General features: G+C 53.9%; 2 protein-coding genes across 3 annotated transcripts in view; one reads left to right on the top strand and one right to left on the bottom strand.

The window, feature by feature from the left end:
- LOC311351107 (uncharacterized protein) overlaps window positions 1-17,383 on the bottom strand; it is a 223,410-nt gene that overhangs the window by 59,658 nt on the left and 146,369 nt on the right. The gene's annotated exons all lie outside the window — the stretch shown is intronic.
- The window catches only part of thsd7ab (thrombospondin, type I, domain containing 7Ab), a gene marked incomplete at its 5' end in the record, with an annotated part of 48,085 nt that overhangs the window by 760 nt on the left and 29,942 nt on the right, over window positions 1-17,383 (top strand). Inside the window, 4 exon segments of the mRNA XM_084471110.1 lie at window positions 1,807-1,985; window positions 7,434-7,567; window positions 8,450-8,603; window positions 17,276-17,383. The exon segment at window positions 17,276-17,383 is cut by the window's right edge and continues 34 nt beyond it. Coding sequence (XP_084327236.1) covers window positions 1,807-1,985; window positions 7,434-7,567; window positions 8,450-8,603; window positions 17,276-17,383 — 575 coding nt within the window.

Below are 17,383 nucleotides of genomic sequence, written 5' to 3'. Positions count from 1 at the left end.
TAAAGTATTATCTATCTATTTTTCTAGCAATTATCTATCTCTATATATTTATACATCTAACAATCTCTGTATCTATATATCCATCTGATCAAAACAGCAACAACACAGAATGTGTTCATCACCGAGCTAGACACTCTCTGGTTCAGTATCAAACCCTCTCTATCACACAGTCTGTGTTCAGTATCAAACCCTCTCTATCACACAGTCTGTGTTTCAGTATCAAACCCTCGCTATCACACAGTCTGTGTTCAGTATCAAACCCTCTCTATCACACAGTCTGTGTTTCAGTATCAAGCCCTCTCTATCACACAGTCTGTGTTTCAGTATCAAGCCCTCTCTATCACACAGTCTGTGTTTCAGTATCAAACCCTCTCTATCACACAGTCTGTGTTTCAGTATCAAGCCCTCTCTATCACACAGTCTGTGTTCAGTATCAAACCCTCTCTATCACACAGTCTGTGTTTCAGTATCAAACCCTCTCTATCACACAGTCTGTGTTCAGTATCAAACCCTCTCTATCACACAGTCTGTGTTCAGTATCAAACCCTCTCTATCACACAGTCTGTGTTTCAGTATCAAACCCTCTCTATCACACAGTCTGTGTTCAGTATCAAGCCCTCTCTATCATACAGTCTGTGTTTCAGTATCAAGCCCTCTCTATCACACAGTCTGTGTTCAGTATCAAGCCCTCTCTATCACACAGTCTGTGTTCAGTATCAAGCCCTCTCTATCACACAGTCTCTGGTTCAGTATCAAGCCCTCTCTATCATACACAGTCTGTGTTCAGTATCAAACCCTCTCTATCACACAGTCTGTGTTTCAGTATCAAGCCCTCTCTATCACACACAGTCTGTGTTTCAGTATCAAACCCTCTCTCCTCTCCCCCACAGCCCCCTGCTCTGTGTTTGATGGCCTACAAAAAATATCAACATCCCGGTCCAGAAATGGGTCGAGTTCCAACTAATCTCAATAATAATGGGCGTAAGAAGGTTAAAACGAACCCCTTAACTGAGGCATGACCCCATTGGCTCCCGGACCAGCGAGAGAGAAGGGGGGGGGAAAAGAGATTGGAATGATAAGGCTCGCCGCAATCCGCAATCCTCGCTGAATGCCCCCCTGCGTATTTTCTCCGGGTTTTATATAACAGGCCATGAAATTAAAACCTCAGAATGAGCGTCTGTGTTCATTCCACACGCTGGAGCTGAAAATCAATCGCCGGGCGGAGACTCATCTGTGAAGGGATCGCTTTTTCTTTCTGTGCCGTTCTCCTCGGGTCTGCTCCTTCAACACGGAGCATTCTGCCCTTTCTGAAGACGTGATGGCGCTCCCCTTCCTCCGTCACATTACAGTTGAAAGGAGCGGGAGAGGAGCAGGAGGAGGAGGAGGAGGAGGAGGAGGAGGAGGAGGTGCAGGAATAGTTTTGCTGTATAAAACAGAGAAACCGTTCTAACTTTGATTTTCTCTGCCAGCCAGAGAAAGTTTTTAAAACAATCCATATTAATTCTGTGTACTGACTTGTTGATTCAATTTGACTGAATGACAATTCAGCCATATGTTTATGATACATTACCGGGTTTGGTGGGAATGCCGGGAATGCATTCCCACACATTCCCACTAACCAACCCCAACACATCGGAAAAGGACCCAGCCAGGACATGTGACTAGGTCCAGACTGGGTCCAGGTCCCACCTAAGAAGAGGTCCAGACTGGGTCCAGGTCCCACCTAAGAAGAGGTCCAGACTGGGTCCAGGTCCCACCTAAGACGAGGTCCCGACTGACCCTGTGTCGCCCCCTCTGTGTCTGCAGGCTACATCGAGGAGGCCTGCATCATCCCGTGCCCGTCGGACTGTAAGCTCAGCGAGTGGTCCAACTGGTCCCGCTGCAGCAAGTCCTGCGGCAGCGGGGTCAAAGTGCGCTCCAAGTGGCTCCGGGAGAAGCCCTACAACGGCGGCCGGCCCTGCCCCAAGCTGGACCACATCAACCAGGTAGCTCCTCACCGCCGGATCCATCACAGACCCTTTAACTGGACCCTTTAACAGGACCCTTTAACCTGACCCTTTAACAGGACCCTTTAACCCTTTAACTTAACCCTGCCCCAAGCTGGACCACATCAACCAGGTAGCTCCTCACCACCGGATCCATCACAGAGCCTTTAACAGGACCCTTTAACAGGACCCTTTAACGGGACCCTTTAACAGGACTGACCCTTTAACTGGACCCTTTAACAGGACCCTTTAACAGGACCCTTTAACAGGACTGACCCTTTAACAGGACCCTTTAACAGGACCCTTTAACAGGACTTACCCTTTAACAGGACCCTTTAACAGGATCCTTTAATGGGACCCTTTAACCCTTTAACTTAACCCTGCCCCAAGCTGGACCACATCAACCAGGTAGCTCCCCACCGCCGGATCCATCACAGACCCTTTAACGGGCTGACCCTGTAACAGGACCCTTTAACTGGACCCTTTAACAGGACCCTTTAACAGGACCCTTTAACAGGACCCTTTAACAGGACTGACCCTTTAACTGGACCCTTTAACAGGACCCTTTAACAGGACCCTTTAACAGGACTGACCCTTTAACAGAACCCTTTAACAGGACCCTTTAACAGGACCCTTTAACAGGACTGACCCTGTAACAGGACCCTTTAACTGGACCCTTTAACAGGACCCTTTAACAGGACTGACCCTTTAACAGGACCCTTTAACAGGACCCTTTAACAGGACCCTTTAACAGGACCCTTTAACAGGACCCTTTAACAGGACTGACCCTGTAACAGGACCCTTTAACAGGACCCTTTAACAGGACCCTTTAACCCTTTAACAGGACCCTTTAACAGGACCCTTTAACAGGACCCTTTAACTGGACCCTTTAACAGGACCCTTTAACAGGACTGACCCTGTAACAGGACCCTTTAACTGGACCCTTTAACAGGACCCTTTAACTGGACCCTTTAACAGGACCCTTTAACTGGACCCTTTAATGGGACCCTTTAACAGGACCCTTTAACGGGACCCTTTAACAGGACCCTTTAACAGGACCCTTTAACAGGACCCTTTAACAGGACCCTTTAACAGGACTGACCCTTTAACAGGACCCTTTAACAGGACCCTTTAACAGGACCCTTTAACGGGACCCTTTAACAGGACTGACCCTTTAACAGGACCCTTTAACAGGACCCTTTAACAGGACCCTTTAACAGGACTGACCCTTTAACAGGACCCTTTAACAGGACCCTTTAACAGGACCCTTTAACTGGACCCTTTAACTGGACCCTTTAACAGGACCCTTTAACGGGACCCTTTAACAGGACTGACCCTTTAACTGGACCCTTTAACAGGACCCTTTAACAGGACTGACCCTTTAACAGGATCCTTTAACAGGACTGACCCTTTAACTGGACCCTTTAACAGGACCCTTTAACAGGACTGACCCTTTAACAGGACCCTTTAACTGGACCCTTTAACAGGACCCTTTAACAGGACCCTTTAACAGGACCCTTTAACAGGACCCTTTAACAGGACCCTTTAACCCTTTAACAGGACCCTTTAACAGGACCCTTTAACAGGACCCTTTAACCCTTTAACTTAACCCTGCCCCAAGCTGGACCACATCAACCAGGTAGCTCCCCACAGCCGGATCCATCACAGACCCTTTAACTGGACCCTTTAACAGGACCCTTTAACAGGACCCTTTAACAGGACCCTTTAACGGGCTGACCCTGTAACAGGACCCTTTAAAAGGACCCTTTAACTGGACCCTTTAACCCTTTAACAGGACCCTTTAACAGGACCCTTTAACAGGACCCTTTAACAGGACCCTTTAACAGGACCCTTTAACAGGACCCTTTAACGGGACCCTTTAACGGGCTGACCCTGTAACAGGACCCTTTAAAAGGACCCTTTAACTGGACCCTTTAACCCTTTAACAGGACCCTTTAACAGGACCCTTTAACAGGACCCTTTAACAGGACCCTTTAACAGGACCCTTTAACGGGACCCTTTAACGGGCTGACCCTGTAACAGGACCCTTTAAAAGGACCCTTTAACTGGACCCTTTAACCCTTTAACAGGACCCTTTAACAGGACCCTTTAACAGGACCCTTTAACAGGACCCTTTAACAGGACCCTTTAACAGGACCCATTAACGGGACCCTTTAACAGGACCCTTTAACGGGACCCTTTAACGGGCTGACCCTGTAACAGGACCCTTTAAAAGGACCCTTTAACTGGACCCTTTAACCCTTTAACAGGACCCTTTAACTGGACCCTTTAACAGGACCCTTTAACAGGACCCTTTAACAGGACCCTTTAACAGGACCCTTTAACAGGACCCTTTAACGGGACCCTTTAACGGGCTGACCCTGTAACAGGACCCTTTAAAAGGACCCTTTAACTGGACCCTTTAACCCTTTAACAGGACCCTTTAACTGGACCCTTTAACAGGACCCTTTAACAGGACCCTTTAACAGGACCCTTTAACAGGACCCTTTAACTGGACCCTTTAACTGGACCCTTTAACAGGACCCTTTAACGGGACCCTTTAACGGGCTGACCCTGTAACAGGACCCTTTAAAAGGACCCTTTAACTGGACCCTTTAACCCTTTAACAGGACCCTTTAACAGGACCCTTTAACAGGACCCTTTAACAGGACCCTTTAACAGGACCCTTTAACAGGACCCTTTAACGGGACCCTTTAACGGGCTGACCCTGTAACAGGACCCTTTAAAAGGACCCTTTAACTGGACCCTTTAACCCTTTAACAGGACCCTTTAACAGGACCCTTTAACAGGACCCTTTAACAGGACCCTTTAACAGGACCCTTTAACAGGACCCTTTAACGGGACCCTTTAACGGGCTGACCCTGTAACAGGACCCTTTAAAAGGACCCTTTAACTGGACCCTTTAACCCTTTAACAGGACCCTTTAACAGGACCCTTTAACAGGACCCTTTAACAGGACCCTTTAACAGGACCCTTTAACGGGACCCTTTAACGGGCTGACCCTGTAACAGGACCCTTTAAAAGGACCCTTTAACTGGACCCTTTAACCCTTTAACAGGACCCTTTAACAGGACCCTTTAACAGGACCCTTTAACAGGACCCTTTAACAGGACTGACCCTTTAACAGGACTGACCCTTTAACAGGACCCTTTAACAGGACCCTTTAACAGGACCCTTTAACAGGGCCCTTTAACAGGACCCTTTAACGGGACCCTTTAACGGGACCCTTTAACAGGACCCTTTAACAGGACCCTTTAACAGGACCCTTTAACGGGACCCTTTAACAGGACCCTTTAACAGGACCCTTTAACAGGACTGACCCTTTAACAGGACCCTTTAACAGGACCCTTTAACAGGACCCTTTAACAGGACCCTTTAACGGGACCCTTTAACAGGACCCTTTAACAGGGCCCTTTAACAGGACCCTTTAACAGGATGTATTATAATGTATTATAATGTAAATGTAATAAAAAGCTTCTGAAACAGAACAGAATACATACATAATTTTTAAAAATAGATAGTTTGTTCAGACACTCCAGGCCTCGCCTTGCAGAAATAAAACTGTTAGCAGGAGAAGCAACAGTCACACCGACTCCTATCCTACGGGCGAGGGGGCTGATGTAACGGTGACAGACTTCAAGGACGTCTCCCGGGGGCGGCGAGAAACAAGAACAGAGTGTAAACATCGCTCCTTAATGAACGTCCACACCTTCCTCCTAATATTGGCATTCGTATTTACCGAGCAGAAACCGCCGCCAAAAGAGACGCCGCTATAAATACACAGAGCCCCGTCTGAGAGCTGAGTCTGCTGTGAGCTGGAGGGGGAGAGGGGGGGAGAGGGGGGGAGAGGGCGCTGGGTGGTGGGAGACGACGATGGGAGGGTGGGTGTGGGCTGTGGGTGTGGGGTGGGGGGGAGAGGATGGGAGGGTGGCTGTGGGCTGTGGGTGTGTGGGGTGGGGGGGAGATGATGGGAGGGTGGGTGTGGGCTGTGGGTGTGGGGTGGGGGGTGGGGGGGAGATGATGGGAGGGTGGGTGTGGGCTGTGGGTGTGTGGGGTGGGGGGGAGATGATGGGAGGGTGGGTGTGGGCTGTGGGTGTGGGGTGGGGGGGAGATGATGGGAGGGTGGGTGTGGGCTGTGGGTGTGGGGTGGGGGGTGGGGGGGAGATGATGGGAGGGTGGTTATGGGCTGTGGGTGTGGGGTGGGGGGTGGGGGGGAGATGATGGGAGGGTGGGTGTGGGCTGTGGGTGTGGGGTGGGGGGTGGGGGGGAGATGATGGGAGGGTGGGTGTGGGCTGTGGGTGTGGGGTGGGGGGTGGGGTGTGGGTGTGGGGTGGGGGGTGGGGGGGAGATGATGGGAGGGTGGGGTGGGAGAGGATGAAACACTCTTCCAGGGTTTTTCCGAGCCAGCGGGAACATCACAGCTGCAGATTAACGCTGTGTCAATCTGTGGGCTTGGCAGGGGGTCCGGTGCGCTTGGCCGTGCTCAACACACAGGTACCAGCGCCAGAGACCCCCACACCCCGCTCCTCTCCCCCCCCCCCCTCCTCTGTGGGACGGGGGCGTTAATCCAACGCTGCTCCGACTGTGTACACAAGGAACATGTCCCCATCCATCTAACCACTGTGTCCCTCTTTTTTACTCCCCCCTCCGCTCTCTCTCCTCTCCCCCGTGACCCCGTGGACATAACTCTACCCCCCGCAGGCCCAGGTAAGAACCACTCAGTGATTCAGAGCCATCCAGACGCAGGCCGTAAACCTCTCTGTTGATTAGAGGCTCTCTGTCTCAGCACAGAGTGTGAGGCAGATGGGTCGTTACAGAGCCGTTTCTCAATCTGTCCACTTGTGACATCATCACGGGTGGGAGGGTCCACCCAGAGCTATGATTGGCCGCGCTCGTTTCCGGCCGGGCTCTTGGGGATAGTCCACAAACAGAGGTGACGAAGGGGGAGACCTCGGTCCGTTTATCCGTCGTCTTCCTCTGGTTGGACGGTCCTCACTCGGGATGTCACAAGTAGGACGGTTTTAAAATGTCCGCTGACGACTCAGGGGTCAAGGGGGTAAGACAGGGACTTCAACTGATGACCATATGGTAAACGGTCCTCATTTATAAAGCGCTTTTATCCAAAGCGCTTTACAGTGTTGACTGACATTCACGCATTAATGCACACATTCACACACTCACACACCGACGGCGGAGTCGACCACGCAGGGCGACAGCCAGCGGGTCAGGGAGCAGTCAGGGTTAGAGGGCGTCTCGCTCAGGGGACACCTCCACACTCACAGCTAGGAGGAGGAGGAGGAGCCGGGGGATTGAACCAGCGACCTCCTGGTTACCAGTCGACCCGCTCCACCTCCTGAGTTAACGCCACCCCCCCCCCCCTGGCTCCGGTTCACCTGAACCCTGAGCGTCCCCCCCCCCCCCCCCCAGGTGTACGAGGTGGTGCCCTGCCAGAGCGACTGTACCCAGTACGTCTGGCTGGCCGAGCCCTGGAGCCTCTGGAAGGTCAGCAACGTGGACCTGAAGGAGAACTGCGGAGAGGGGGTCCAGACCCGCAAAGTCAGGTACCGGACCCCGGGGGACAGGACCTCATTATGTGTGTCTGTGTGTGCGTGTGTGCGTGCGCGTGTCCATGTGTGTGTCTGTGTGCGCGTGCGTTCTTGGGTGCGCTTGTGCGTGTTTGCAAAGTTACATCAAACCCATAAACACTGACTTTGTTGCATCGGCTTAGTGTCGTTCAGACACTAATCCGTCCTGTAATTCAATGAGTGCCACTCCGCAATTATCACATCAGGGGAATGTCGTATTGGAGCGTTCTGAAACTGTTGAGAACAGCCACCATGAGGCCGTGAGTATCATGGAGAATTAACATTCAGGGCGTTCAGCACTGACACTTTTACCCAAAGCCACTTAAGACAATAAGTACATTTGTCAGAGGAAGGAGAGACAACGATACATCTCTGTGGGTACAGTGAGGATACTCCTAGAACCAAGAACCAAGCACTAACAGTCCCTAGGTGAACCCATTCCCCGTACACACTAACCATCACTGGGTTAACCCGTTCCCCGTTTACACTAACCATCACTGGGTTAACCCGTTCCCCGTTTACACTAACCATCACTAGGTGAACCCGTTCCCCGTATACACTAACCATCACTAGGTTAACCCGTTCCCCATATAGCTTTGCTGTTAGCTTTGCTGTTAGCTTTGTTGTTAGCTTTGCTGTTAGCTTTGTTGTTAGCTCTGCTGTTAGCTCTGCTGTTAGCTCTGCTGTTAACTTTGCTGTTAGCTTTGCTGTTAGCTCTGCTGTTAGCTTTGTTGTTAGCTTTGCTGTTAGCTTTGTTGTTAGCTCTGCTGTTAGCTTTGCTGTTAGCTTTGTTGTTAGCTCTGCTGTTAGCTCTGCTGTTAGCCTTGCTGTCAGCTCTGTACACCGCCCCCCCTCCAGGTGCATGCTGAACACCATCGACGGGCCCTCCGACCCCGTGGAGGACTACCTGTGCGACCCCGAGGAGATGCCCCTGGGGGCCCGCGAGAGCCGGCTGCCCTGCCCCGACGACTGCGTGCTGAACGACTGGGGCCCCTGGGACCGCTGCAGTCTGGTAAAGCCCGGGGCCGTGTCACGAGTTCCCCTGTCAGTGCATCCACCGGGTCCACGTCGTGTCTATGGACCTCCACGAGGTCCACGTCGGGTCTATGGACCTTCACGAGGTCCACGTCGGGTCTATGGACCTTGTGGAGGTCCACGTCGTGTCTATGGACCTTGTGGAGGTCCACGTCGGGTCTATGGACCTTGTGGAGGTCCACGTCGTGTCTATGGACCTTGTGGAGGTCCACGTCGGGTCTATGGACCTTCACGAGGTCCACGTCGTGTCTATGGACCTTGTGGAGGTCCACGTCGGGTCTATGGACCTTGTGGAGGTCTACGTCGTTACAGACTCCTCCTGGAGCGTCGTTACAGACTCCTCCTGGAGCGTCGTTACAGACTGGAGCGTCGTTACAGACTGGAGCGTCGTTACAGACTCCTCCTGGAGCGTCGTTACAGACTCCTCCTGGAGCGTCGTTACAGACTGGAGCGTCGTTACAGACTCCTCCTGGAGCGTCGTTACAGACTGGAGCGTCGTTACAGACTCCTCCTGGAGCGTCGTTACAGACTGGAGCGTCGTTACAGACTGGAGCGTCGTTACAGACTGGAGCGTCGTTACAGACTGGAGCGTCGTTACAGACTGGAGCGTCGTTACAGACTCCTCCTGGAGCGTCGTTACAGACTGGAGCGTCGTTACAGACTGGAGCGTCGTTACAGACTGGAGCGTCGTTACAGACTGGAGCGTCGTTACAGACTGGAGCGTCGTTACAGACTGGAGCGTCGTTACAGACTCCTCCTGGAGCGTCGTTACAGACTCCTCCTGGAGCGTCGTTACAGACTCCTCCTGGAGCGTCGTTACAGACTGGAGCGTCGTTACAGACTCCTGGAGCGTCGTTACAGACTCCTCCTGGAGCGTCGTTACAGACTCCTGGAGCGTCGTTACAGACTCCTCCTGGAGCGTCGTTACAGACTGGAGCGTCGTTACAGACTCCTCCTGGAGCGTCGTTACAGACTCCTCCTGGAGCGTCGTTACAGACTGGAGCGTCGTTACAGACTGGAGCGTCGTTACAGACTGGAGCGTCGTTACAGACTGGAGCGTCGTTACAGACTCCTCCTGGAGGGTCGTTACAGACTGGAGCGTCGTTACAGACTCCTCCTGGAGCGTCGTTACAGACTCCTGGAGCGTCGTTACAGACTCCTCCTGGAGCGTCGTTACAGACTCCTCCTGGAGCGTCGTTACAGACTGGAGCGTCGTTACAGACTGGAGCGTCGTTACAGACTGGAGCGTCGTTACAGACTCCTCCTGGAGCGTCGTTACAGACTGGAGCGTCGTTACAGACTGGAGCGTCGTTACAGACTGGAGCGTCGTTACAGACTGGAGCGTCGTTACAGACTGGAGCGTCGTTACAGACTGGAGCGTCGTTACAGACTCCTCCTGGAGGGTCGTTACAGACTGGAGCGTCGTTACAGACTCCTCCTGGAGCGTCGTTACAGACTCCTGGAGCGTCGTTACAGACTCCTCCTGGAGCGTCGTTACAGACTGGAGCGTCGTTACAGACTGGAGCGTCGTTACAGACTGGAGCGTCGTTACAGACTCCTCCTGGAGCGTCGTTACAGACTCCTCCTGGAGCGTCGTTACAGACTGGAGCGTCGTTACAGACTGGAGCGTCGTTACAGACTGGAGCGTCGTTACAGACTCCTCCTGGAGCGTCGTTACAGACTGGAGCGTCGTTACAGACTCCTCCTGGAGCGTCGTTACAGACTCCTCCTGGAGCGTCGTTACAGACTGGAGCGTCGTTACAGACTGGAGCGTCGTTACAGACTCCTCCTGGAGCGTCGTTACAGACTGGAGCGTCGTTACAGACTGGAGCGTCGTTACAGACTGGAGCGTCGTTACAGACTGGAGCGTCGTTACAGACTCCTCCTGGAGCGTCGTTACAGACTCCTCCTGGAGCGTCGTTACAGACTGGAGCGTCGTTACAGACTCCTCCTGGAGCGTCGTTACAGACTGGAGCGTCGTTACAGACTGGAGCGTCGTTACAGACTGGAGCGTCGTTACAGACTGGAGCGTCGTTACAGACTGGAGCGTCGTTACAGACTCCTCCTGGAGCGTCGTTACAGACTGGAGCGTCGTTACAGACTCCTCCTGGAGCGTCGTTACAGACTGGAGCGTCGTTACAGACTGGAGCGTCGTTACAGACTGGAGCGTCGTTACAGACTGGAGCGTCGTTACAGACTGGAGCGTCGTTACAGACTGGAGCGTCGTTACAGACTGGAGCGTCGTTACAGACTGGAGCGTCCTTACAGACTCCTCCTGGAGCGTCGTTACAGACTGGAGCGTCGTTACAGACTCCTGGAGCGTCGTTACAGACTCCTCCTGGAGCGTCGTTACAGACTGGAGCGTCGTTACAGACTCCTCCTGGAGCGTCGTTACAGACTGGAGCGTCGTTACAGACTCCTCCTGGAGCGTCGTTACAGACTGGAGCGTCGTTACAGACTGGAGCGTCGTTACAGACTCCTCCTGGAGCGTCGTTACAGACTCCTCCTGGAGCGTCGTTACAGACTGGAGCGTCGTTACAGACTCCTCCTGGAGCGTCGTTACAGACTCCTCCTGGAGCGTCGTTACAGACTCCTCCTGGAGCGTCGTTACAGACTGGAGCGTCGTTACAGACTGGAGCGTCGTTACAGACTGGAGCGTCGTTACAGACTGGAGCGTCGTTACAGACTCCTCCTGGAGCGTCGTTACAGACTGGAGCGTCGTTACAGACTCCTGGAGCGTCGTTACAGACTGGAGCGTCGTTACAGACTCCTCCTGGAGGGTCGTTACAGACTGGAGCGTCGTTACAGACTGGAGCGTCGTTACAGACTCCTCCTGGAGCGTCGTTACAGACTCCTGGAGCGTCGTTACAGACTCCTCCTGGAGCGTCGTTACAGACTGGAGCGTCGTTACAGACTCCTCCTGGAGCGTCGTTACAGACTGGAGCGTCGTTACAGACTCCTCCTGGAGCGTCGTTACAGACTGGAGCGTCGTTACAGACTCCTCCTGGAGCGTCGTTACAGACTGGAGCGTCGTTACAGACTGGAGCGTCGTTACAGACTCCTCCTGGAGCGTCGTTACAGACTCCTCCTGGAGCGTCGTTACAGACTGGAGCGTCGTTACAGACTCCTCCTGGAGCGTCGTTACAGACTCCTCCTGGAGCGTTGTTACAGACTGGAGCGTCGTTACAGACTGGAGCGTCGTTACAGACTCCTCCTGGAGCGTCGTTACAGACTCCTCCTGGAGCGTCGTTACAGACTGGAGCGTCGTTACAGACTCCTCCTGGAGCGTCGTTACAGACTGGAGCGTCGTTACAGACTGGAGCGTCGTTACAGACTGGAGCGTCGTTACAGACTGGAGCGTCGTTACAGACTCCTCCTGGAGCGTCGTTACAGACTGGAGCGTCGTTACAGACTCCTGGAGCGTCGTTACAGACTGGAGCGTCGTTACAGACTCCTCCTGGAGGGTCGTTACAGACTGGAGCGTCGTTACAGACTGGAGCGTCGTTACAGACTGGAGCGTCGTTACAGACTCCTGGAGCGTCGTTACAGACTCCTCCTGGAGCGTCGTTACAGACTCCTGGAGCGTCGTTACAGACTCCTCCTGGAGCGTCGTTACAGACTGGAGCGTCGTTACAGACTGGAGCGTCGTTACAGACTCCTGGAGCGTCGTTACAGACTGGAGCGTCGTTACAGACTGGAGCGTCGTTACAGACTCCTCCTGGAGCGTCGTTACAGACTGGAGCGTCGTTACAGACTGGAGCGTCGTTACAGACTGGAGCGTCGTTACAGACTGGAGCGTCGTTACAGACTGGAGCGTCGTTACAGACTCCTGGAGCGTCGTTACAGACTCCTCCTGGAGCGTCGTTACAGACTCCTGGAGCGTCGTTACAGACTCCTCCTGGAGCGTCGTTACAGACTGGAGCGTCGTTACAGACTGGAGCGTCGTTACAGACTCCTGGAGCGTCGTTACAGACTGGAGCGTCGTTACAGACTGGAGCGTCGTTACAGACTCCTCCTGGAGCGTCGTTACAGACTGGAGCGTCGTTACAGACTCCTCCTGGAGCGTCGTTACAGACTGGAGCGTCGTTACAGACTCCTCCTGGAGCGTCGTTACAGACTGGAGCGTCGTTACAGACTGGAGCGTCGTTACAGACTCCTCCTGGAGCGTCGTTACAGACTCCTGGAGCGTCGTTACAGACTCCTCCTGGAGCGTCGTTACAGACTGGAGCGTCGTTACAGACTCCTCCTGGAGCGTCGTTACAGACTCCTCCTGGAGCGTCGTTACAGACTCCTCCTGGAGCGTCGTTACAGACTGGAGCGTCGTTACAGACTCCTCCTGGAGCGTCGTTACAGACTGGAGGGTCGTTACAGACTGGAGCGTCGTTACAGACTCCTCCTGGAGCGTCGTTACAGACTCCTCCTGGAGCGTCGTTACAGACTCCTCCTGGAGCGTCGTTACAGACTGGAGCGTCGTTACAGACTGGAGCGTCGTTACAGACTGGAGCGTCGTTACAGACTGGAGCGTCGTTACAGACTGGAGCGTCGTTACAGACTGGAGCGTCGTTACAGACTGGAGCGTCGTTACAGACTGGAGCGTCGTTACAGACTGGAGCGTCGTTACAGACTGGAGCGTCGTTACAGACTCCTCCTGGAGCGTCGTTACAGACTGGAGCGTCGTTACAGACTGGAGCGTCGTTACAGACTCCTGGAGCGTCGTTACAGACTGGAGCGTCGTTACAGACTGGAGCGTCGTTACAGACTGGAGCGTCGTTACAGACTGGAGCGTCGTTACAGACTGGAGCGTCGTTACAGACTGGAGCGTCGTTACAGACTCCTCCTGGAGCGTCGTTACAGACTGGAGCGTCGTTACAGACTCCTGGAGCGTCGTTACAGACTGGAGCGTCGTTACAGACTCCTCCTGGAGGGTCGTTACAGACTGGAGCGTCGTTACAGACTGGAGCGTCGTTACAGACTGGAGCGTCGTTACAGACTCCTGGAGCGTCGTTACAGACTCCTCCTGGAGCGTCGTTACAGACTCCTGGAGCGTCGTTACAGACTCCTCCTGGAGCGTCGTTACAGACTGGAGCGTCGTTACAGACTGGAGCGTCGTTACAGACTCCTGGAGCGTCGTTACAGACTGGAGCGTCGTTACAGACTGGAGCGTCGTTACAGACTCCTCCTGGAGCGTCGTTACAGACTGGAGCGTCGTTACAGACTCCTGGAGCGTCGTTACAGACTGGAGCGTCGTTACAGACTGGAGCGTCGTTACAGACTGGAGCGTCGTTACAGACTCCTGGAGCGTCGTTACAGACTCCTCCTGGAGCGTCGTTACAGACTCCTGGAGCGTCGTTACAGACTCCTCCTGGAGCGTCGTTACAGACTGGAGCGTCGTTACAGACTGGAGCGTCGTTACAGACTCCTGGAGCGTCGTTACAGACTGGAGCGTCGTTACAGACTGGAGCGTCGTTACAGACTCCTCCTGGAGCGTCGTTACAGACTGGAGCGTCGTTACAGACTCCTCCTGGAGCGTCGTTACAGACTGGAGCGTCGTTACAGACTCCTCCTGGAGCGTCGTTACAGACTGGAGCGTCGTTACAGACTGGAGCGTCGTTACAGACTCCTCCTGGAGCGTCGTTACAGACTCCTCCTGGAGCGTCGTTACAGACTGGAGCGTCGTTACAGACTCCTCCTGGAGCGTCGTTACAGACTCCTCCTGGAGCGTCGTTACAGACTCCTCCTGGAGCGTCGTTACAGACTGGAGCGTCGTTACAGACTGGAGCGTCGTTACAGACTGGAGCGTCGTTACAGACTGGAGCGTCGTTACAGACTGGAGCGTCGTTACAGACTGGAGCGTCGTTACAGACTCCTCCTGGGCGAGAACGTGCGTGACAGGTTCCGGTTTGGGGTGACTGAATCCCGAAGCATGTACCGAAGCAGGTTTCTTCGGATGATATTTCCCTTCTGAGAGATGGGAATGCAAAAGGAGTGATTTCCGTGATCGGAACGGTCCGGTGAACTCACCGAGCAGCGTCGGAATGTCGCCCCGGGTGCGTTTGGCATTTGATTCTAGGGTCACGGCTCACGGTGTTTTCCGCGATGCGTAAACCCGGCGGACACACAGGCGACGCGCTGCTCCCAAGCTCTGGGATGAGTGCTGGAGTGCACCACGTTGGAAAAGGTGCAAGACGGACAGAACTGCCGATCTTTAAAGACACGCAGACAAAGAAGTTTCAAATCGGCCACGAGGAGAGAGTAGCTGCGCCAAGCTTTCCCCGCGGGGAAAGACAAAGAAGTAAAGACAGAGAGAACCCTCATACAACGGAGATCAATCCCACTATTGTATTCCCCCCTATGGCTTCGGGGAATCCTAAAGATTTCCAATGTGTTATATTTAGAAGGTCGTAAAAGTGGACCTGCGGCTCATTGCTTATCCAAAGTTTTTACCCAGAAAGAAGGGGAAATATGTGAACTGCGAACGCTTCAATTATTCTGCATCGAGCACAGAGGGAATATTTATCGCGGGGAACGAGGCCGTTCTTTAAGACTCATATTTATGGAACACTAACATTCGCCCTTTGAAACTCCCCAACCCTTTTATTAAAGGCTCTGTAAGACACACTCGCCCGGCGGAGAGGGGGACCACCACAGTGGAACGGGGGAGAGAGTCCCCCCCCCCCCTCACGCACCCCCCCCCCCCCCCCCCACAAGACAGCCCAGAGCGACCCGCTCTCGGTCTGGTTGATTGGCCCACAGTTTCTGGACCAAGATTGGACCGGCCGCCGCCTCCCCCCCCCCCCCCCCCCCATCTCCCCCCCCCCCCCCCCCTGGTCTCCCATCAGAAGCGTCTCCATTGTTAATCACGCTCTGTTCTCTGTGGAGCGGCGCTGAACGCCCGCCGTCCTCCGGTCTGGGGCCATGAGGCCCGCCGACGCCTCGCCGAGCGGCACATGTTTTATTCATGCTCTTATTCAGCGGGCCGAGTCGTCGTGGACCCCCCCGCCCCGCTGCCAGCCCCCAGCAGCTCTCCAAAGACTCTTTACCCCCACCTCCAGCACCGCCTCTACACCACCTCCACCTCCAGCACCGCCTCTACACCAGCACCTCCACCTCCAGCACCGCCTCTACACCAGCACCTCCACCTCCAGCACCGCCTCTACACCAGCACCTCCACCTCCAGCACCGCCTCTACACCAGCACCTCCACCTCCAGCACCGCCTCTACACCAGCACCTCCACCACCTCCACCACCTCTAAACCAGCACCTCCACCACCTCTGAACCAGCACCTCCACCACCTCTAAACCAGCACCTCCTCCACCTCTAAACCAGCACCTCCACCACCTCTAAACCAGCACCTCCACCACCTCTAAACCAGCACCTCCTCCACCTCTAAACCAGCACCTCCACCACCTCCACCACCGCCTCTAAACCCCATCACCGTCTGATAACAAACTCCTCACCACCTCCACCTCCAGCACCTCCACCACCGCCTCTATACGAGGGGGACAAGGGGGACGAGGGGGACGCGGACGAGGGGGGGGGCGAGGGGGTGAGGGGGGGAGGAGATGGGCTCGGGCTGACGGGAGAGTTTTGCAGTGTTGTCCTTATCTTCTGCTGCAGTCCGGGTTCATATTGAGTCAGAAATCCTCCAGAAGGGGATCTTAGAAACAGCCCACGCATAGGAAGAGACACGCACACACACACACACACACATACGCACACGCAGCCAAACACACACACATACGCACAGACACGCACACACGTACACATACACACACACACAAAAACAGAGAAACACACACACATACGCACACTGACAAACACACACACATACCCACACTCGTGCACATACACACTGAAAAACACACACACGAATGCACAAACACACGCACACACACACACACAAACAGCACACACACATGCACACACACCACACACACACAAACACAAACACAAACACCACACACACACACAAACACACACACAAATACAAACACAAACACCACACACACACACACATCAGTGAGTTGTGTGTCTGGGGCCCACAACATGCGGTCCAGTATCAAACAAAACAAACAGACAAACAAACAAAGAGAAAACACACGAGGTGTTCACCGACACGCACAATTAGATACAGACAAATACACACACGCACACACACGCACAATTAGATACAGACAAATGCACATGACCACACGCACACACACACACACAAACACACAATTAGATACAGACAAATGCACATGACCACACACACACACACACACACACACACAAGCACACAATTAGATACAGACAAATGCACATGACCACACGCACACACACACACACAAACACACAATTAGATACAGACAAATGCACATGGCCACACGCAAGAGCACACACACAAACACACAATTAGATACAGACGAATGCACTCGACCACACACACACACACACACACACACACACACACACACACACACACAAACAGGTGTGCATGCCCACACTCAGACACAGAGACACGCTACCACACACACACACACACACACACACACACCATTGCAGCAGCACCACCATCTCACCCACGCTTGTCTCCCCCCCCTCCCCCTGTCCTCCCTCCCCCCCCTCCTCCCCCCCCCCCCTCCTCCACCCCCCCCCTCCCCTTCCAGCCATGTACCCGTATGTTGCGGCGCGTGCGGACGGCCTTCACCGTCCGAGCGCCCGGGCCGGGCCGCCACTGCCCGGAGACAACGGACGCCGAGGCCTGCGCCCTCAAC

This window comes from Micromesistius poutassou (genome assembly GCF_964030765.1).
Source record: "Micromesistius poutassou genome assembly, chromosome: 8".
In the NCBI taxonomy this organism is placed as follows: domain Eukaryota; kingdom Metazoa; phylum Chordata; class Actinopteri; order Gadiformes; family Gadidae; genus Micromesistius; species Micromesistius poutassou.
The sequence above is the reverse complement of the archived record's forward strand: the minus strand, read 5'-3'. Positions and strand labels throughout refer to the sequence as shown.